Source organism: Perognathus longimembris, chromosome 2 (assembly GCF_023159225.1).
Source record: "Perognathus longimembris pacificus isolate PPM17 chromosome 2, ASM2315922v1, whole genome shotgun sequence".
NCBI lineage: Eukaryota > Metazoa > Chordata > Mammalia > Rodentia > Heteromyidae > Perognathus > Perognathus longimembris.
The window spans coordinates 74,689,307-74,712,043 of NC_063162.1; the positions used below are offsets into that span (position 1 = coordinate 74,689,307).

General features: G+C 43.6%; 1 protein-coding gene across 2 annotated transcripts; it reads left to right on the forward strand.

The window, feature by feature from the left end:
• Window positions 1-241: 241 nt before the first annotated feature.
• Kbtbd2 (kelch repeat and BTB domain containing 2) lies at window positions 242-21,266 on the forward strand. 2 transcript variants are annotated; one of them, XM_048339493.1, is made up of 4 exons: window positions 242-597; window positions 10,930-11,427; window positions 14,815-14,980; window positions 18,652-21,266. In XM_048339493.1, the coding sequence occupies exons 2-4, from the start codon at window positions 11,258-11,260 to the stop codon at window positions 20,185-20,187; spliced, it is 1,872 nt and encodes a 623-aa protein (XP_048195450.1). In that variant the 5' UTR covers window positions 242-597; window positions 10,930-11,257; the 3' UTR covers window positions 20,188-21,266. The 2 variants fall into 2 exon arrangements, with proteins under 2 accessions (XP_048195450.1, XP_048195452.1); XM_048339495.1 differs by lacking the exon at window positions 242-597 and adding an exon at window positions 908-1,208.
• The last annotated feature ends 1,471 nt before the right edge of the window (window positions 21,267-22,737 follow it).

Sequence of the window (22,737 nt, forward strand, 5' to 3'; positions counted from 1 at the left end):
TTTGGCTTTCCTGTTGACTCCAGCAAAGGAAGAGGGCGGGGTGCGGGACATCTCGAGAACTCGGGAAATTACTAGTGTGTCGCCAAGAGCGCGGCACCTGGAAGAGAAGTCTGTGAGAGACAGAAGCACCGGCGAATCGCCCAGGACTGCTCAAGCACTCTTCCGGGCCGCGGGTGGGGCACGTGGGGGCGGGACTAGGGCGCGTCGGGGCGGGACCAGGGCTGGGGGCGGGGCTAATGTGCGTCTGGGGCGGAGCCAGGATGCGCGGGGCCGGGCCGGGGTGTCTGGCGCTCCCGGCTGACGAGGCAGCGCTGACGAGGCGGCGCGGGCGGGTGGCGCGCGCGACTCCCGGGGCGGGACCTGACGGCGGTCGGGCTTGGAGGGGCGCGTAGCGGCCCCGCAGAGAACGAGCTTTCTCGCCAAGCCGGCCGGCCGGCCGAGCGAAAACGCTTAGCAACCGGAAGGGAGGCGGCGGGACCAGTCTTCCGGAGGCAGAGGCGAGATCCCGGCCCTGGCCTTCGCGGGAGAGCCACGCCCCCGCCGCCGCGGCCCGGTGTGTGGGCGCCGCCGGCCGGCCGGGACCCGGGCGGAGGACGGGTAAGCGAGCGTCTCGAGGAGGGCGGACGCGCCCTGCGGAGGGCCCGGCGGCAGAGGCCGGGAGGGGGGGCACCCGGTCCTTTGTGGCGGGGCGGGTGGCGGTCGCGGCATCTTTCAAACACGGGCGCTTCCGCCGCGGCGGGCGGGGCGCGGCTCCGCCCGGGGCGGCTGCGGGACGAGGGGCAGGCGCCGCTCGCGGGGGCGTTTCCGGTCTCGGCCGGGGCCTTGGGGCGCCCGCGCCGATTCCGCGCTGATTCCTTGTTTTCCTGGTCTTGAGAGTGCGCTGTGCGCGCGGCGCCCGGGCCCGGCGTCTTCCCGACGTTCGGGGCTGGCGGGCAGAGGCCGGTCGGGAGGGCCCAGCGGCGCGTGCGGATAGCCGCCCCGGGCCGCACCGCGTGGATGCGTTAGGCCCGGAGTCGCAGGCCGCGCGGTTGGAGGATGCCCGGCTGCAGGCGGGCTTGGGTACGTCTGCTTCACGCGTCCAGTTCTGCATTGAGTGACCTCGCAAAGTTGATCCCACCGACCTCCTGACTTCTCGAGTGGGCGCCTCCATGATGGCTCCTGCCGGTGCAGATAAAAAGAAATACGAATGTCCATTCAGCCTGGGAAAGGTGTGCTTTGTGCCCAGTCCACCGGCGTCCCCGACACGAACGGGGCGGGGGGGGGGGGGACACCGCTGGTCACGTGCTGAAAGTCGGACCCTCATGCCTTTCCGTGGAGAAATACCCGGTCCACCCGGTCCGCAGTGTGCCCATCGAAATCACAGCCTGTTCTGTGCCACTTGCTTACAGGCTTTCATTTTCTTCTCTCTGACATAGCCCGAATCTGAGTGGTAGGGACTTTAGACCTTTTCGGTTGTAGTTATCTGTCGTTGGATAGAGAACTTTTTTCCTCTGACCTAAGTAAGATAAATGGGAAAGTCAGGTTCGTTTCCAATCCCTTGGAAGTGGGATTGCGCTGCTCTTTCTTTGATCTGGTTGTTAAGGTTTGATTGGGTCTTTGTTGATGTAGTACTTACTGTTGGAGGCCCATTTAGATTGGAGCCTGAAATCTTTTCGAGGCTGTTGGTAGTAAGTTCTGGGAAGTAGCACTGAGTTGAGGGGAGTAAGCCTGCACGCTAAGGGCCTTTAGAAGTGCTTAGATTTTGCTGGCTTTATAGGAAGCATTGCTAGGAAGTCTTAACATAAGATTGTGGGGAAGAAAGGTGTTGGAGTACTTCTGTGTGCACCCCATACACTTTCTCCTCCTTTGGTAGAATGGATTTTGTCATAGTATGTGAACATTGACTATTGGCATGTGTTTAAGGCACTTGGTAAGGCCCCAGAAGCGGAATTCAGTTTCTTCTTGTAGGAGACTAAGTGGCTTTGTAGTCCAGCAGAGGCCTCCTGATTACAGGCATGTACCACCATGCTCTGCCTAATGCAGCATTAAAGCCAGAAGATAGGGTTGGCTTTTCCAGAGACATCTTTCCAGTGTTGTAGAGTTTGAGTAGATTGATATTTAAATATTAGCCCAAATGAGAAAGGACAGGTTACTTTCAAGTAAATTTTAGGTATATGAAAGGTGTGTCTAGTTCTTTTTTTTTTTTTTTTTTTTGCCAGTCCTGGGGCTTGACCTCAAGGCCTGAGGCACTGTCCCTGGCTTCTTTTTGCTCAAGGCTAGCACTGCCACTTGAGCCACAGTGCCACTTCTGGCTGTTTTCTATATATGTGGTGCTGAGGAATCGAACCCAGGGCTTCATATGTACGAGGCGAGCACTTTACCACTAGGCCATATTCCCAGCAGGTGCGTCTAGTTCTGTTAGAAGTTTGCAGTACTAAGGATCCCTTTTTTTTCTTAGTGATAAGAATGGATTGCAGCAGGAAATTTGGAGGAAATCCAGCCATAAAACGAGAGCAGTGGCTTTCTTTTCTCATGTTACATACCCTGACAAATAGTGACCTGTAGTAGCATCCACAATAAACAGAAGCTTCTAAGCCCCTTTCAAATGTAATTTTAACCTCTTTGGTATATGATAGACAAGCACTTTCCCCTGAGCTGTATCTCCAAATCTTATTTATTTTTTGGTAGTAGTGGGGTTTGAATTGAGGACCAATTAACCTCAACAATTGCTAGGTAGTCTGCCACTTGAGCCACTTTTGGCTATTTTGGAACTAGAGTGGAGCAGACTGTTTGGCCTATGTTGGCTTTTAACTGCAGTCCTCTAGATCTCAGCCTTCCAAGTAGCTAAAATTACAAGTATGTGGATTTGGTCCCCAGCCCAGCACTTTTTTTTGGGGGGGGGCAGTCCTAGGGCCTGAACTCAGGGCCTGAGCACTGTTCTTGGCTTCTTTTTTGCTCCAGGCTAGCACACTACCACTTGACCCACAGTGTCAATTCTGACTTTTTCTATATATATGGTGCTGAGGACTCAAACCCAGGGCTTCACCTACACGAGGCAAGCATTCTACCACGAGGCCATATCCCAGGCCCCCCCCCCCCCAGCTCAGGTCTTGATTTTTTGAAAAAAGGTCTCCCTATGTACCCATGCTGGCCTGAACTCACCATCACTGGTGTTGGCCCTCTGAAGTGCTGACATAATAGGCATGGGTGTCCTCTACTATGTATGGGGAAAAATACCTTAGGTCAGTAAGTCATAACCTTGTGTTATTCATAACCTTATCCATAAGCGTCAGGGAAGCTAAGTAATGTTTTGATGTTCCAATGCTGTGATAGAAGAAGTGATTGGCTTGGGGAAAATAAATTGATACTTGAAAAGGTTAGGATCAATTTTGCATTAGCATACCCTTCCCAGCTTTCCTAGGAAGATGCTGAAAATTGGAGGGGCAAAAAGCACTTTCCAAAACAGAAAGGCATACAATTGTCCCTTGTTATTTTGCCATTCACTTGTTGCAGCTTTGCTGTACCGTGGGTTTTTAAAGGATATGTAAATAGTGATCCCTCACCTATGGAGAGAGCTACAGAGAGACTCCCGCAAAAGGTGAAAATCTGTGAAGTACCAGTAAGTGAACCGTGATATGAGGGACTACTGAAAAACACTACGTCTTGGCACATTTTCTCCTATTGCAGGGGGTCTATGGAACGTCAGTCTTGTGATAGGTGAGGGATCACTGTATTACATTCATACTACCCTATACAGGTGGTATCTCCTGTGTGTGTGTGTTTTCTGTCACTCGCAGGGCTTGAACTCAAATCTAGTGCTGTCTCTAAGCCTTTTTGCTCAAGGCTAGGGCTCTACCACTTTGAGCCACAGTTTCACTGTGGTTTTAGGGTGGTTAATTAGAGTTAGTCCTCATCTGAGGACCTAAAATACTGACCCCAAAGAAATAGGTCAGAAACATTGAATTGAGCTCAGTGGATTGCACTGCCTGGCTCCCATTTGTTTTTTTGTTTTGTTTTGTTTTGTTTGGCCAGTCCTGGGGCTTGGACTCAGGGCCTGAGCACTGTCCCTGGCTTCTTCTTGCTCAAGGCTAGCACTCTGCCACTTGAGCCACAGCGCCACTTCTGGCCATTTTCTGTATATGTGGTGCTGGGGAATCGAACCCAGGGCCTCATGTATATGAGGCAAGCACTCTTGCCACTAGGCCATATCCCCAGCCCTGGTTTTTTTTTTTTTTTTTGTGTGTGTGTGTGTGTGTGTGTGTGTGTGTGTGTGTGTGTTTCCCAGTCCTGGGGCTTCGACTCAGGGCCTGAGCACTGTCCCTGGCTTCTTTTTGCTCAAGGCTAGCACTCTACCTCTTGAGCCACAGCGCCACTTCTGGCCGTGTTCCATATATGTGGTGCTGGGGAATCGAACCAAGAGCTTCATGTGTAGGAGGCAAGCACTCTTGCCACTAGGCCATATTCCCAGCCCACTTCTGGGTTTTTCTATATATGTGGTGCTGAGGAATCAAACTCAGGGCTTCATGTATACAAGGTGAGCATGCTTGCCACTAGGCCATATTCCCAGCATGGCTCCCATTTAATTTTGTTGTTGTCGTATAGTGTGTGGGGCTCTGCCATTTTGATTTCAGGCCTCATGCTCTTGCTTAACTTTTTTTTTTTTTTCACTCATGGCTTGTGCTCTACTACTTGAGCCATGTCTGCAGTTTTGCATTTTGCTGGTTAATTGAAGATAGTTACTAAAATTTTTCTTCCATAGGCTGGCTTCAAACCATGATCCTCAGCTTTTAGCCTCTGTGAGCCACTAGCACCTGGCCCTAAATTCTTATAGTTGACATTTTTTTTTTTTTACTCTGGAATATATTTTCATAATCAACTTTAGAATATATATAGGAGGGGCTGGGAATGTGGCTTAGTGGTAAAGTGCTTGCCTAGTATACATGAAGTCTTGGGTTGGATTCCTCAGCATCACAAACAAAAAGAGCTGGAAGTAGCGCTGTGGCTCAAGAGGTAGAATGCTAGCCTTGAGCAAAAAGAAGCCAGGGACAGTGCTCAGGCTCTGAGTCCCAAGCCCAGGACTGGCAAAATAAATAAATATGACTTTTTCTATTAAACTTGAAACAACTGGTTGCGGGAATTGTGATATGTAGCAGTGATTTCCACATTTTTCTAGCCCTGACTTATCTAATTTGAATGTATGTGTTCAGTCCATGTTTTTATAGAATCATTGTTTTACACAGATCTTGTTACTTCCAGTCTTTACGGCATTACATTTGTTTGGTTTATTGTGCTGGAGATCAAACCTAGGGTCTTGCCATTAGGTAAGTGCTTTACCACTGAGTTCCATCCCTACTCCCTCTTGGGTTTTTCAAAGGTAGGTAGATACTTTTGTAGTTGATAAAATAGCAGTAATTTGAGTTCCTGAATCTCATCAGTAGTATTATTAGATTTTATTCTTGAGATGTCTCCCTACTTAGCCCACGGTGGCTTAGAATTTGTAATTATATATATTACAGGCGTGAACTCCAATGCTTATCCAGTAGTAAGCTCAGTAAGGTCTTGCTATGTTATGTTGCCCAGGATTCTGGTTTTCCTCTTGCCTCAGCCTCTCATTAGCTGGGATAACAGGTGCTCACAAGCACAAACTTTATGCATCTGCCTTAGGGCATTTCTCATTGTGGATTTTTTTCAGCGGGTTGTTTGGTGGAAGGAAGTCTTTTTGCTTTTGCTTGCTCTAATGTTTTTTCTTAATAAAACCATATGTTTTAGTCACTAATGGTATTTCATTCACAAACAATCTAAAAGAGCCTGTGGCACATGGTAGTAATCCTAGTCTTTGGGAGGTTGAGGCAGGAGAATTGTGAATTCAGAGTCAGCCTGAACTATACTTAGCCACATCCTGTCATTGGTACTTGCAGCTTGTTTTTTGCTACTACTGTTGGGTTGAAACAGCCACGCACTTTACTTTTGGCTGCAGCAACTAGGAAAGTCTTCTGGACTGAGACCTTAATGCTTCCAAAGCCCCCAATACTGGATACCTGGGCGGGGGGGGGGGTGTGGGGGGGTGTTGGTAGGGGGAAAAGGGAAAACTTTTGAAAGTTTGTTTTAAAATTAAGTGATCATTTCTTATGTTAATGAAATCCAGGATGTTTGAGTAGGTGTTGAGTCAGTTCTTCCTTTCTTCCCAGTGTAAACCACTGTCAGCAGTGGGACCAAGTACCTATATCTGTTCAGTTTTACATTTTTGCTTAATACAGAATAAAATTTCTTGCAATTAGGTCTCATAAAAAAATTTAGAGTTTGAGCTGGATGTAGTAGAGCTGGCCTGTAAATGTAGCACTTAGTAGGCTGAGACAAGAAGGTAATTTGGGGCCAGCTTGAACTGTACAGCAGGTTTTGTCACAGTGCCAAAAGTTTGGAGTTTGAAAATCTGGGAAGCATGTCAGACTCTGGCTTAAAAAGGGGCAGTGGGAATGAGTTAGCATGTGTAAAGCCCTAAATTCAGTGGTCCCTGCTCCCCCCCCCCCAAAGGATACATACTTAGATGTCAAGAAAAATAATTTCTCTCTTTTTGGTGGTACTGGGCATTGCAGGCAAACATTCCACTACTTGGGCCATGTCTACTTCTTTTGATTTCAGTTAGTTTTTCAGATAATGTCTCCTGCTTTTGCCCAGATGAGCCTTGGACCTTGATCCTCCTACTTTTCTGCCTCCCAATAAATTGTGAAGGATTACAAGTGTACATAATTACACTCAGCTAGCTTTTGAGTGAGTCTCATTATCTTTGCCCTGGCTGGCCTCAAATCAAACTGTTGTCCTCCTTACTCTGCCTAAATAGCTGGTAAATGTTTGCCACTATGCCTGGAAAGAAAAAATGTTTCTTGGACTCAGTTTGCATCATTTTATTTAACTCTAATGGCTTAAGTTTGTCTGAGATAACAGGCTTTAGAATCCCTTTGTAAATGTCAGCTGTGGTTTTAGCTTTAAAATAATAGTAAATGCACTTGGTTTTTGAGCTTTGGCGGTTGGCAACTTTCCAAGCATACATAGTGCAATGATTGACAATAAATAATAAACATTGGTTGAACTTAAGTAGATATAACAAACGTTATCCTTGTTATTTAAGAATTACTTTGTCTGAAGATTGTAGTTTCCATGGATAAGGATGTATGACTTTGAAGCTATTTTATTTGCTTGTTCATTTATTTTTGGTGATACTGGATTTGCACTAAGGGCCTTATGCCTGCTGTGCAGATACTTTGTGACTGGAACTTGAACCTAGTGCCTTGGAATGCCCTACCAGTGAATTACATCCTCATTTTCTCAATTCTTGATAGAAGGTAGAATGATCTACAAAACAGTACAGTTATTGGAGAGAAACATTTATGAAATGTCCTACATTTGGTCACTAAATGAGTAATTTTTTAGACTGTGTGTGTGTGAGAGAGAGAGAACATTGAAGAGACCAGCTTAAAGGAAGAGGAAGGTTTATTACAGTTCAGGTTCAAAGATTTTTACCCACTGTGACAAGGAAGGCTGACAGGGAGCAACTCAAGCCCTGGTGGGAAGGAAGCAGAGTGAGGCCCTAACAGGAAGGGTCCAGGAAAATCACATTGACACTGAGTAACCCACTTCCTTCAACCAGACCCCACATCTCCCAGTAGTCTATTAACATTTGTTTTTTTTTTCATTTTCTTTTCCTGTGTGTACTTGTATGTATGTGTATGGTGCTGGAGATTAAATACAGCCCTCTGTTGGTGTTTTTCAATCCATCTTTTTAAAAATTGACCTCAGACACACCTGCTCACAGTTGCTCAGCTGATCTCTTTGGCAATTCTCAGTCCACTCAGGTTTACAGATGAAAGGAGCTATCACATAAATTAAAGAAGCTTGTTACAGAAAATGTTTGTATTGTATTTGAAGGTTGTTGGTTGAGAACCTTAAACCTTACAATTTTGTGCTTGTATAATTGATGAATTTTGACATCTATGTTCCCAGAAAGGTGATGTACTTAGTTTTATTTTCAGTTATAGTAGATAAAGACCTTAAATTACTTTGTATGAAATCTGAATAACTTTTCGGTCTATTTGATGATCAGTTTTTATTTGAGCGTATTTCTTCAAGAAGAACATGTGCCCTGAATTTAAAAGAAGAATCAGAAATAGGAAAATCTAACAAAGCATTACTAATGAGCTTTACATAAAATTGGCTTACTATATGATTTTCTAAAATAAAACGTTCAGTTTAAGTACAGTTTCATGTCTATGATTTAAAAATTAGCCTAGCAAAATCTAAACATAAATGGGAAAGAAAGGAAATCAGGTCATGTCATTATCTGCTGAATGACGTGTACAGATTGAGGCTGTGTACAGCCTGAAAGAAACCCTGGGATCTCCAGTGTGGTCTAAATCCATCTTGGTCTTCATCACCAGTTGGTTTCACCTGGCTTGAACATGAATGGACAGTTGTGGGCTTTTCAATTTATTAATATTTTTCTGTAAAAAAAAATCTGCCCATAGAATTAAGCACTTAAAATTATACATACTGTCTGGTGAAATAACCAGAATATATATATATTATATATATATATATATATTTTTTTTTTGGCCAGTCCTGGGCGGACTCAGGGCCTGTGCACTGTCCCTGGCTTCTTTATACTCAAGGCTAGCACTCTGCCACTTGAGCCACAGCGCCACTTCTGGGTTTTTCTATATATGTGGTGCTGGGGAATCGAACCCAGGGCTTCATGTATATGAAGCAAGCATTCTTGCCACTAAGCCATATTCCCAGCGCCAATAACTTGAAATTCTGACATTCAAAAAGCTCTGAAAAGTTAAAAACCTAGAAATAATCCTAAAAATCATGGCTAGCAAATGTAACTTCAAGTAATATGAGTATATAGTCTTAATTTATCACACTATTCAAATTTCCCAGCATAGACCCCGTGTTCAGTTACAGAATGCTGCCCTAGTAATTAAGATTTGGTAATAACATGCCATATCACTTATAAATCTAAAATAATTCTAGAGCACAATCTTGTCCCAAGAGTTTTGAATAAGGCACTAGGATTGTGTGTGACTTGCTTTTCTGACCAACAGTGATCATTGCTGCATTGTTAATATGGTGACAACAACTAGGGATTTTAGGTGTTACTCTCCTTAGAGATTGTGATGGTAAAACTTGGGTTTATAGTATAGTTTTTAGTCTGGGAAAAGTACCACCTGGTCTTTGCACCTGGCCTAGTTACTTGGATAGTTCAGTTGTTGGTAAATTGAGTCTATAGTTCCTGTAATTAGTTTGGTGAGGAGATACAATATTGTCTTTCCTTTAGCATACTGGATGATTTGTGAGGCAGTCTTATTTCTGTGATGGTCATTTTTATAGGTTCAATTCTACACAAATCATTTGACTTTCTGATTTTGGGAGCTCAGGGTCATCTAATAAAAAGGGTGATACAGGTTTATAGTTAACATATTAGTAGCAATGTATTTTTTGCTTTTTCTGGTTTGTAGTTCTTTTGCCACATATAAATACTGAGTTTCAAATAGCATTTTTAAAGTTAAACATTAATAGAACTGGAATTCTATTTTGTTTTGATGAATGCTATATAGTATGACTAAAGTCTAAGGTGTTTTTTTTTCTTTGAGTGGTTAGCCATGTCCAACATTATTTATTGAAATAAGCCAGTCTTCCTAATTGTAGATATCATAGTTATGTCCAATTTTTGCATTTTGGTTTGTAATACTTTTTATTTTTGCCAGTCCTGGGCCTTGGACTCAGGGCCTGAGCACTGTTCCGGGCTTCTTTTTGCTCAAGACTAGCACTCTGCCACTTGAGCCACAGTGCCACTTCTGGCTGTTTTCTATATATGTGGTGCTGGGGAATCAAACCCAGGGCTTCATGAATACAAGGCAAGCACTCTTGCCACTAGGCCCTGTAATACTCCCAGTCCCTGTAATACATTTTAATGTTGGATAAAAGTTGAAGGAAAACACTGTCCCTCAAATGCAACTTTTATGCATGATTCTAGGTAAATCCTCGGCAAATAAATAGGGTTTAGATTGAATTAAACTCACACTAATTTGGGGAACTTTCATATCTGTGTAATGTGTTTTCTTTGTTTAGAACATGTATCACCACTTGGTCATGTTTTGTAGTAGTTTCTATGAAAGTGTATGCTCTTAAGATGCCTATCAGGAATTTCTGCAAGGGGATAAGTTGCATATGCTTCCCTTACAGGACTGAAAATGTGTAGCACAGGACTAGGGGTTCTGCCCAATGGAAGAGTGCTTGTCTCACATGTGTGGCCTGGTCTAGTCCTAGCAACTCAGGCAAACAAAACCTACTGTGTGTGTATGTGTGTGTTAAGTAAATCCATTTGAATCCCTTTGCTATTTAGTTTAATAAGTAACTTAAATATGAAGCCTTTGAGATTACATAAAATCATTATCCAAATTACAATCCCTGCAAGAGAGTTTTTTTTTGTTGTTGTTCTTTTGACCCTTGATTATGTTCATGTGATACTACCAAACAAATAACTATGATATGATATCTGGCTTTGATATCTTAAACTCTGTACAGAACTTTAAAATTATGGTTATTCAAGTGTTCCTTATTTCCCAGGATGTTGTTTAATATGGAAAGCAAAAAGTTGGAACTGAAGCTATTCATTTTCTGTAGTCTACTTTTTATTTTGAATGTGGTAACTTTAAAAATATTTACTTTTCTCATGCTTTATTTGCATGGTAACCCTTTTATAGTAACTATGGTGTTCTTAAGACTTTTCCAAACCCTGTTGTTGTTCCGCTCAGGACCTCATGAGGAGCTTGCTATGGCTCTAATACCTGCTGCTGAACCCCCCTATCCTGAGGCTTCCATTTTAACATTGTATTCTAAAAATGTGGTGGCTGAGATACTTAACTGAAACTGTTTTTCTTTTTAATTCTCCAGGGAATCTATGAACATAGGATGCTGCTGCCAAATCTACCTCCTGAATTTGTCTTACTTACTCATGAGCAGTGCATTTCCAAATTGGAGCAGAATATCTGGAGACTGTTGAAAAACCCTGAAGAACACAAATGACACATGATGACTTAGTAGTGGGTTGTTTTTTTTTAAGCCTAATAAGATACATATTAGAGAATGTGTCAATGTTGGTTGTGAATGCTGCAGATAACTGCAAGCAGACTTTATCTTTTCCTTTCTGAAGTATTGGTTTGACTTTCTAGCAAGACAGACTTTTCCATTGTGCTCCAGAAGATATTAATGGAATACAGTCATGGCCACTCCAGACGACAGGCGAGTCAATATGGAGTATGCTGTATCTCTGCTAGAACAGTTGAGGCTGTTTTATGAGCAGCGGTTGTTCACAGACATAGTGTTGATTGTCGAGGGCAAGGAGTTCCCTTGTCATAAGATGGTTCTTGCAACCTGTAGCTCCTACTTCAGGTAAGTACTTTAACCTTGTTTTGCAATCAGAAATACAAAATATTAACCTAGATTAATAGGAATTTTTTTTTAAGGTTTACAATTTTCAGTGCTCAGTGGTTTTCTTGTTTGTTTGGTTTTGGGTTTTTTCTGGCCAGTCCTGGGGCTTGAACTCAGGGCCTGAGCACTGTCCCTGGCTTCTTTTTGCTCAAGGCTAACACTCTACCACTTGAACCACAGCGCCACTTCCGGCTTTTTTCTATATATGTGGTGCTAAGGAATCCAACCCAGGGCTTCATGTATGTGACACAGGCACTCTACCACTAGGCCATATTCCCAGCCCCTTAATGGTTTTCTTAAGTTTTCAGTTCAGTACTTGTTTCCTCATGCGTATCATCATGGGACTGATGAAAGGAAGGCTTTTTAGTTTTTGTCTGTCAGAAGGCTTGAACTTGAAGGCCTGGGCACTGTCCTTGAGCTTTTTCACTCAAGGCTAGCGCTCTACCACTTTGAGCTACAGCACCACTTTCAGTTTTCTGGTGGTTATTTGGAGATGAGAGTCTCCTGGACTTTCATCCTGGACTAGCTTCAAACTGCGACCCTCAGATCTCAGCCTCCTGCATAGCTAGGATTACAGGCATGAGCCATTGGCATATGGCTGAAAGGAAGGTTTTTGGTTTGTTGTTGTTGTTTGGTTTTGTGGTGGTCTTGGGGCTTTAAACTTAGGGCCTTGGTACTCCCTGAGTTTTTTTGCTCAAGACTATTTCTCTACAGTTCTGGCCTTTTGGTGATTAATTGGAGACAGTAGTTTCATGGACTTTCCTGCTCAGGCTCCAAACTGTGATCCTCAGATCTCAGCCTCTTGAGTAGTTAGGATTACAGGAGAAAAACACCAGTCCTCAGCCCCTATAAGCTTTTATTTCAGTGTAAGCTGTGGATGTTTTCCATGCAGTTTTAGATACTAGTTTTCTTACTGGTTTTCTTCTCTGTGTTAGAAAGTTAGTTATCGTTGTTATTATTTGGAAGCAGAGTGGCTCTATAATCTATAGTTAATCATGTGACTGGATTATAGAACCTCAAAACCGTGAATTCTGATTCTGTGGATCTGAGGTACAGTAGATTCAGGGATGGTTGTGATCTTCCCCACACCTAAACCCATTGTCCTAGCAGATGGTGGGCTAGTTAATAAACAAGCTCATTAAGCTCTTTTTAGTATCACTAGGTATAAATTGATCTCCCTAAAGCAAGTCAGTAGTTAGATTTGTTAAGTAAGTGGAAAGCATAGTCCAGTGTGTGTTTGGAATTAAGATCTTGTGTTTGGATCCATTTCATATTCACATGAAGAAGACATCCAAATATTTTTTATACTGCAATCATTTGATCTTTTCCCAAACGTTGTTAATGGTAGTCTCCTTTCAGATTTCAGGGTCATTAACACACAATATTGCTAAGAATTGAGGAATTAATTTATTCATTCATGGTACTGGGGATTGAACTCAAGGCCTCATCACATTTATTAGGCAAGTGCTCTACTACTTGAGCCATAGCACCAACCCAGAATTACTGCCTTTGGAATTACATTAGGAGGAAGGATTATACTCTTTCTTCCTTTTGGATTATCAGTGTTTTCCTACCAAGAACCTGTGTATAGTTAAAAAAACAGTTTCTACTCCTTGGTGCATTTACTTTTCATTTTAGACCCAAGTGAAAGACTCACTTGTGAACTACTTAGCACTTGAACCTCAGCCTATTGTACTGTTATATAATTCCAAGATGTAGAGTTAGAGTCTGGATCTTGTTAGTGTGGCATCTTAAAGTATCCTGCATATTTTTTTTCTTTTTTTTTATTTGTTTATTAATTGAACACAAATTTTTTTACAAGGTGTTGTGCAAAAAGGGTACAGTTACATAGGGCAGTGTGTACATTTCTTGTGATATCTTACGTCCTGTTTTTCTATCCCTTCTCTAGGTCAGGTAGACATATATACAATATACAATGTATCAAGAACATATACAGTATTCACAGACTTGGTCTCTACTGTCTCTGTCTCCCTTTGTTAACAGTCATATATCAGGGAGATCATGCCCCTTTGCTTTCTGTGTTCTAGGCTTGTCTCGCTCAACATTATTTGTTCGAGTTCTGACCATTTTCCTGCGAATAACAATATTTCACCATTCCTAATCGCTATGTAGTATTCCATTGTGTATAAGTACCATATTTTTTGGATCCATTCGTCTGTGGAGGGGCATCTGGGTTGTTTCCATATTTTGGCTATTGTGAATTGTGCCGCAATAAACATTATCCTGCATATTTTTAGGTAATTCTTGTAATTTTTTTCCTTTATTGACATAGACTTTACCTACCATAAAGTCAGTAATGCATATAAATGCATAGTTGATTCTTTTGCCTGCAGATTCTTTGTATCAACCAGCTACATATCAAGAGATACTTAGGGGGCTGGGAATATAGCCTAGTGGCAAGAGTGCCTGCCTCAGATACACGAGGCCCTAGGTTCCATTCCCCAGCACCACATATACAGAAAACGGCCAGAAGCGGCGCTGTGGCTCAAGTGGCAGAATGCTAGCCTTGAGCGGGAAGAAGCCAGGGACAGTGCTCAGGCCCTGAGTCCAAGGCCCAGGACTGGCCAAAAAAAAAGAGATACTTAGGGAAAATTTTCTTACCTACAGCATAGATAGTTTTCTTGTTTTTATTTCCTAGGCAGTACAGTCTTAACTACTGCTTACGATGAGTTTCCATTGTTTTAGGTATTACATACCTGTAGTCTAGAGATGACTTAAAGTCTGAGAGGATAGTGTGTAGGTTGTATACACGTGGCCATTTATTTATATAGAGGACTAGAGTGCCCTCAGGTTTTAGTCTCCAGGAAGCAGTCCTAAGCAGATACCAGGATAACTACATGATGAGATAAATTTAGTGTTACTACAAAACTAACTGTATATCCATTTCTAGTACCGGACTAAGCTTTCCATCACGTTGTTTCCATTTACAGTCACTCTCACACTCACTTGTAGTTCTAAGTAACTACTGATTTACTTGCTGTCTTTGTTTCCCTTTTCTGACCATTTCATACAAATGAATTCATATAATACATGGTCTTTTGTAGCTTGCATCTATGTTTCTATCTGAGCATTGTATTTGAGGCTCATTTGAACTTTTTTTTTATCAGTAGTTCTGTTTTGTTCCATTTTGTTCTTGTACTCAGTAATTAGAATGGCAGGGTGAGGCTAGGGTATCTAGCATTGTGTTATGTACGATTTTCTGTTGTCTGTTGGACCAGTCTTTATCAGAAAGGACCCTGCATTGATCCTCCTGTGTTGTGTGGTACTCTCTGTAGAGCTACAATTATTTTACCCTGACTCCTTTGGCTCTGTTTCTGTGTCTCATAGGGCCATGTTCATGAGTGGACTCAGCGAGAGCAAGCAGACACATGTGCACCTGAGGAATGTAGATGCTGCCACCCTCCAGATCATAATCACTTACGCCTATACAGGGAACCTGGCACTCAGTGACAACACAGTGGAGCAGCTGTATGAGACGGCCTGCTTCCTACAGGTAAAGCTGCTCTTCCACAGTGACACCCTTGAGGGTGTTCATTGTGTCAGGAAGTCCCAGTTTACTAGTGACACCTGTGTCTGAGAGATTTTTACTGCAGGTTATATAAGGTATGAAATGAAATGGCATCTGACTCCCATTTCTTGTATGGGGAATTACAAGTGTTCTTCCTTTTTCTCATTGTTTCTACTTTTACCCATTACACTAAAAGCCTACAATAAAATAAAGCCTTGCTAAATCTTTATTTAAAAAAATAAGAAAAATAATCAGATGTGGTCAGCTGGCAAACTAAGTTACTCTTATGATAGGAACCTAATTAATCAGTGAGCTGGGTGTTGATATGGCATGCCTATAATCCCAGCACTGAGGAAACTGATGCAGGAAGTTTGCCAGCTTGAGGCCAGCCTGTACTACATAAAGCAAGACTCATTCAGGCAAAAATTTCATACTTGTTTTTCTCTCTCTCTCTTTTTTTTTTTTTTTTTTTGCCAGTCCTGGGACTTGGGACTCAGGTCCTGAGCACTGTCCCTGGCTTCTTTTTGCTCAAGGCCAGGACTCTACCTCTTGAGCCACAGTGCCACTTCTGGCTTTTTCTGTGTATGTGGTGCTGAGGAATTGAACCCAGGGCTTCATGCATGCTAGGCAAGCACTCTACCGCTAAGCCACATTCTCAGCCCTTCATGCTTATTTCTTATTTTGCCTATTATGCCTGAGAAATTTAAATATTTACACTGGTAATGATAGGTTATATTGTGCTGCTTGCTAAGTAGTTAAATAATATTGATGGTTGCTATATTTATGTCTGATTAACTTTTACTTTAGATTTTTCTATCATGTTCCCCTCTCCCTCCCCCCCCACCACTTTTTTTTTTTTTGGTGCCAGGACTGTGGCTTGTACTCAGGGCCTAGGTGCTGTTTCTGAGCCTTTTTGCTCCAGGCTAGTACTCTACCACTTGAGCCATGGCTTGACGGCTGACTCTTTTGATGTTTACTTGGAGATAACAGTGTCACAGAAATTGTTCCCAGGCAGGCATTGAACCATCCTTGGATCTCAGCCTCTTGAGTAGTTAGGATTACGGGCATGAGCTGGCTTCTTCTCAGATTTTATTTTTTTGTTGGTTGTGGGGTTTGAATTCTGGGCCTTGGTGCTGTCCTTGAGCTCTTCAGCTCAAAGCTAGCACTCTATCACTTGAGCCACAGTGCTACTTCTGGTTTTCTGGTGGTTATTTGGAGATAAGAGTTTCATGGACTTTCCGGCCTGGGCTGCCTTTTTTTTTTTTTTTTTTTTGCCAGTCCTGGGCCTTGGACTCAGGGCCTGAGCACTGTCCCTGGCTTCTTCCCGCTCAAGGCTAGCACTCTGCCACTTGAGCCACAGCGCCGCTTCTGGCCGTTTTCTGTATATGTGGTGCTGGGGAGTCGAACCTAGGGCCTCATGTATCCGAGGCAGGCACTCTTGCCGCTAGGCTATATCCCCAGCCCCCTGGGCTGCCTTTTAACCTGAATCCTCAGATCTCACCCTGCTGAGTAACTAGGATTACAGGCATGTGCCACGGGCACCCGGCTTTGAGATTTTAATAGGAATATATATATATGGATATTTTTTTTTGGTCTGAGACATGGACTCAAATTTGGTATGTGACTCTGGTGCTCTACCACCTGAGCCAAGCCTCCCAATCCCAGGAGTTGGTTGTTGCTCCCCCCCCCCCCCCCCCCCGCTTTTTCTTTTTTGGAATGACATTTTGTTCTTAGAAATAAAGTTTTAGCCAGGGGACAGAGTGAGGCCTGGTGGTTCAGGAACTCAGGATATGTAGAGGCAGGAGGATGGACCGGCAAAGGACAGTCTGGGCTACATATTGAGACCCTGTCTCAAAAAACACCACACAGATAAGAAGAAAGTTTCTCCAAATGGAAACCTCCAAAACAAATAGTAACACAGTGGATGATACTCAGGAAAACAAATAGTAACACAGTGGATGATACTCAGGTACTGAGGACACAGTAGATGTTAGCTGGTAGTACTGATGTCTGCTCTCTGTCGGGACAGTGGTTGGATGCTCTCCTTGGTACAGCCTGGGAACCAGATCATAGTTAATTCCTTCTTACGTTGCTTCCCTCTTCCTTAGTCATACACTGGTCTTCCTATGTCTGGTCATCTCTGGTTGGTCTCTCGTAGTTCAGAATTAGTGCCTTCACTTCCCAAGGCCAAACTTGTAAAAAGTACTGCCTGTGCTGAGCATTCTTTGTGGCTTGCAAGTTCACATTCCTAAGGTGCTAAAAACTTCCTATATAAGGTTATAATCTTTTCTGCTCTGTTCATGAACTGTGTATATGTAGTGTGGAGGTTAGCCCAAATGCAAAACAAGACTCTACCTCTTGGAACATTGACGTGTGCTCCTTGGCTTTGGTTGCTGTAACCATGTTGAAGTGATAGTATTTTTAGACAGCAGATATACTTACACTTTACATGGATCCTCAGCTAGTCCTTAATGATTTAAGGTAGATAATTATTTTGCCACTTTATATGAGAGAAGACAGGCTTAGAGAGAAGCTATTTGCCTATAATTATACAAGTACTAACTGGCCAGTTCAGGTTTTGGATTGAAATGACCTGACTCTTCACTGTGAGCAGCTTTTTAGTTAAGCAGGTGGTGAATGAGTATGGATAAAGGTGAAGTGGATGGCACTTCTGAGTCAGCTGAGACCTGCCTGCTTTCTCAGGAAAAAAACATCCATAGAGGGCTGGGAGTATGGCCCAGTGGTAGAGTGCTTGCCTCACATACATGAAGCCCTGGGTTCTATTTCTCAGCACCACATATATAGAAAAGGCCAGTGGCACTGTGGCTCAAGTGATGGAGTGCTACCCTTGAGCAAAAAGAAGCCAGGGACAGTACTCAGGCCCTGAGTTCAAACCCAAGGAGTGGCAAAAATAAAAACCAAAAACACATCCATAGAAGGCTTAGATGTTTCAGATGTATCATTTCAATGTAGGTAACCTCAGGCTTTAGAAATAGCACAGTGATAGAACACTTGCCTAAACATCTAGGGTTTTGATTATAATCTCCCCCCACCCCCCCTACTGAAACCAACTAAAGGAGGGTTACATTGCTTCTGATGACTTGGCATTTTCCCTGTCTGGATGGCAATAACAACCCTTCTTAGTCTCTTTACCTTGCCTTTTCCAGCTACTTGGTAATCATTTCCTGTAATTATATGTTAATCATTTCCTGTAATTACATGTTTTCATATGCTTTTCTCAAAAACTAAATTTTAAGAACCTTGTTTTTTAATGCTTAGAAAAGTAACTTCCCTATGAATTTCCTTATCCTTTAGGCTGTTCCATTTTTTTAAAAATGCCTATTTAATGCCTTACTACAGTTTAAGCAGGGCAGTTAAATAAAGTATTGGTCAAGGAAAGAAATGCAAACCTCTACCTAGTCTAGTAATTATTTTTGGGAAACCTTTCCCTTAGCCCAAACTGATGTATCGGAAGTAACAAGTTCTCAGAAAGGGAAAGATGAGACAGGACCCAGAATCTTGCATAAAATGTGGGGTGACATTATGCTCAGGGTAGACACAGCCTTGAACTATAGCATGCAGGGCCTTTGTTGTGTGTTGGTTCATTTGTTGGTCTCTCCTGCCCTTATCAACCTTCTTCCCCTTTATTATTTTAGGTAGAAGATGTGCTGCACCGTTGTCGAGAGTATTTAATTAAAAAAATAAATGCAGAGAACTGTGTGAGATTGTTGGGTTTTGCTGACCTCTTTAGTTGTGAGGAACTAAAACAGAATGCTAAAAGGATGGTGGAGCACAAGTTCACAGCCGTGTGTCACCAGGAAGCTTTCATGCAGCTGTCCCATGACCTGCTAATAGACATTCTCAGCAGTGACAATTTAAATGTAGAAAAGGAAGAGACAGTTCGGGAAGCTGCTATGCTATGGCTGGAGTACAACACAGAGTCACGGTCCCAGTACCTGTCTTCAGTCCTCAGCCAGATCCGAATTGATGCACTTTCAGAAGTGACCCAGCGAGCCTGGTTTCAAGGCCTGCCACCCAACGATAAGTCTGTGGTGGTGCAAGGTCTTTATAAGTCCATGCCCAAGTTTTTCAAACCACGCCTTGGGATGACTAAAGAAGAGATGATGATCTTCATTGAAGCCTCTTCAGAAAATCCGTGTAGTCTTTACTCTTCAGTCTGTTACAGCCCACAGGCAGAAAAGGTTTACAAGCTGTGCAGCCCACCTGCAGGTTTGCATAAAGTTGGGACCGTAGTCACCCCTGATAATGACATCTATATAGCAGGAGGCCAGGTTCCTCTGAAAAACACAAAGAGCAATCACAGCAAGACAAGCAAACTGCAGACTGCCTTCCGAACTGTGAACTGCTTCTATTGGTTTGATGCACAGCAAAACACTTGGTTCCCAAAGACCCCAATGCTCACTGTCCGTGTGAAGCCATCTTTGGTTTGCTGTGAAGGCTACATCTATGCGATTGGGGGTGACAGCGTGGGGGGAGAACTTAACCGGAGGACCGTAGAAAGATATGACACAGAGAAGGATGAGTGGACGATGGTAAGCCCTCTGCCTTGTGCCTGGCAGTGGAGTGCAGCGGTGGTGGTCCACGACTGCATTTATGTGATGACGTTGAACCTCATGTACTGCTACTTCCCCAGGTCTGACTCCTGGGTGGAGATGGCCATGAGGCAGACGAGCAGATCCTTTGCCTCAGCTGCAGCGTTTGGTGATAAGATTTTTTACATTGGAGGGTTGCACATTGCCACCAATTCTGGCCTAAGACTCCCCTCTGGCACTGTAGATGGATCTTCAGTGACTGTAGAGATTTATGATGTGAACAAAAATGAGTGGAAAATGGCAGCCAACATCCCCGCAAAGAGGTACTCGGACCCCTGTGTTCGAGCCGTTGTGATCTCAAATTCTCTTTGTGTGTTCATGCGAGAAACCCACTTAAATGAGCGAGCTAAGTACGTTACCTACCAGTATGACCTGGAACTTGACCGCTGGTCTCTGCGCCAGCACATATCTGAGCGTGTGCTTTGGGACTTAGGCAGAGATTTTCGGTGCACTGTGGGAAAACTTTATCCATCCTGCCTTGAAGAATCACCATGGAAACCACCAACTTACCTTTTCTCACCAGATGGGACAGAGGAGTTTGAGTTGGACGGAGAGATGGTTGCACTCCCTCCTGTATAGTTGAGTTGAGGGAGTACTGCCTAGTTCCCTTCCTTCATTAAGCAACATGCTAGGAGAGGACCAGACGGGAGTACATGAAATTCTATCTTTGATAAATTTTATTTTTATGCCCTACTTATTTGCTTCAGTATAGTATATATCAGTGAGTCTTACAGGAAGATGTGCTTCCATCATAGGAGCTAGGTGAGTTAGTCCTTGAGAGCCTCTAATGTGTATTGTGAGAGCAGAGGAATGAACAGCTAATGAATGCTGTTAGCCCTGTGCATGTACAGTTCAAAGTTCACTTAGAGAAGTAGCTTCCTTTCTAGGGTGGGACATCACAGACTGTGCTGAGATTTAGTATATCTCATTCCTGTGCTTTGTTCTGAAGTTCTGGAATACATTTTTCCAGTAACTAACCAGCCGTGCTTAATGCTGATGTCCACATTTGTGTAGCAGTGTTGTCCATGTCCTCCGCTGTAGTTGAGAACACTCCGTAATTTTGTGGTATTACACAGGAAAGGTACGACTGCAGGACCAGTCTATCCAGTTAGGTGCATGTATCCTCTCTCCATTAACCGTCTGTGTAGAATAGAGGTCATCCAGCCAACTGGCCATATACCAGGCACATGAACTTAGTTTCTGGGTTTGCAGTGAGAATTGTGCGGGTCTGTGGAGCTTTCATGAAAGGTGAAGGTTTCCACCCTCTTGAGTTAGCACTGCTCACACATAGAACTACCTGCTGCTGATGTAGTCCTCCATCTTCAAGATAGAGAGTGGGTTAACCAGGTCATTACATCCTAATTTAATAACAAGCGTTACTGTAGAGTGATTGTGTAGGTATCTGTTAGCTGTCAGAGTGTGTTTTTTAAACCTGATGTGTGTGTGTGTCGGGTTAGGAGCCGTCTGCACTGGTATTTCCAGGAGGGCAGATGCCCAGTGCCTCTGCCATTACCCAAGAAACCACTGGCAGTAGTGGCGCCGCCATGGACGGGAGCACAGGCACTTGTGACTGACATCGCCGGCATGTTCAACTCTGTAATGTTCTCGCACTGTATTTTGAATGACATTAATTTATTAAATAAAGTGTATATATTCAACATCTGGGTTTTGTATGGCGGGATGGGCTTCTTGTAGTTTGGTTTTACTGGTGTAACTCGGGTAGTGTTAGTATCTTCAGAATTCTGTGTGAAATGGATGTGCACACAGTAGTAGTTTCTCCTCCTGCACTCTGAAAATACTACATGGGATGAACAATTCCTGGGTTTTAAGTTGGGGCCTGTGTGCTGGGATCTGTGTCTGAGCAGGGTGCCCATGCTGTGTGCTACCCTTGGCTGCTCCAGGCTCTCACCTTCCTGTTCCTTGGCACCAGATACTGTTAAAATTGTTACTCTCTTACCGAGCCTAATTTATAAGTTACAAAACTATCATACACACATCTGTGGAGAAAACCAGCATAAATGGGGTTTGACACCCACAGTTTCACTAATCTTCAAGACCGGGTGGTAGAACACATCTGCTGATTAAGAGGACCATTGTGAGATGCTCATACTTCACAGGAAAAAGGGTCTTTCGGTGATAGAACTTCACCAAATCTACCTTCACCTATCTGCTGCTTCCTCTGCTATTTGTAAAGGGATAGTCACTGGGACTGTGGGCATGGCTTGTGGTAGAGCACCAGCCACAAGCAGGAAAAGCTGAGTCAGTGAGTGATAAGGTCCTGAGCTCAAGCCCCAGTACCCAAAAATGGAATGGGCACTGTGCATTCCCCTCCGGAGGGCCACTTACTATGATAGGTCTTTGTTCAGTTTTTCTACATTGTAGTCTGGGGAGGCGGGGTAGGGGGTGGGGCTAGATTTAGAGCCTGTCCTCAAGCTTTTTCTCTCAAGGATGGTACTCTACCACTTGAGCCACACCTCCACTTGTGGCTTTTCTTTGTTGGTCATGGGACTTGAACTCTGGGGCCTGGACATTTTCTCCGAGCTCTTCATCTCAAGGCTAGGGCCTTACCACTTTGAGCCACAGTGCCACTTTTGGTTTTCTGGTGGTTAATTGCAAGAGTCTCATGGACTTTCATGTTGAGGCTGGCTTTGAACTGCAATTCTCACATAGCAACTTCCTGGGTAGTTAAGATTATAGCCGTGAACCACTTGTGCCTGGCTGGAACTTTTTGATGGTTAACTGGTGATAAAAGTATCAGACTTTGCTGCCTGGGCTATCTTCAAAGCTTAAATCTCAGGTCTCAGCCCCCTGAGTAATTAGGAGTATAGACCTCACCATTGGGACTGTCTAGAACTCTTACTTTCTTGCTCACGGCGAAGGCCCAGAAGCTGTTCATCTTTTTGGAGGACGTAGGACCATTTCCCTGAGTCTGAGTCTGCCACTGCTCTCTTCAGAAGGCTTAGGTAATTATGCAGATGGATAGAACTTTCTGGAACTGCTGGGTAGCCAGATGAGAGATTTGGTCAGCTGGGCTCCCTTGGGCATGCAGTTTTTTTCTTACCTATAGCCTACTTCTGTGGCTCTCAAGATCCTTTACAGTTCACCAAGGATTGGTACAGCAGGAAGAGC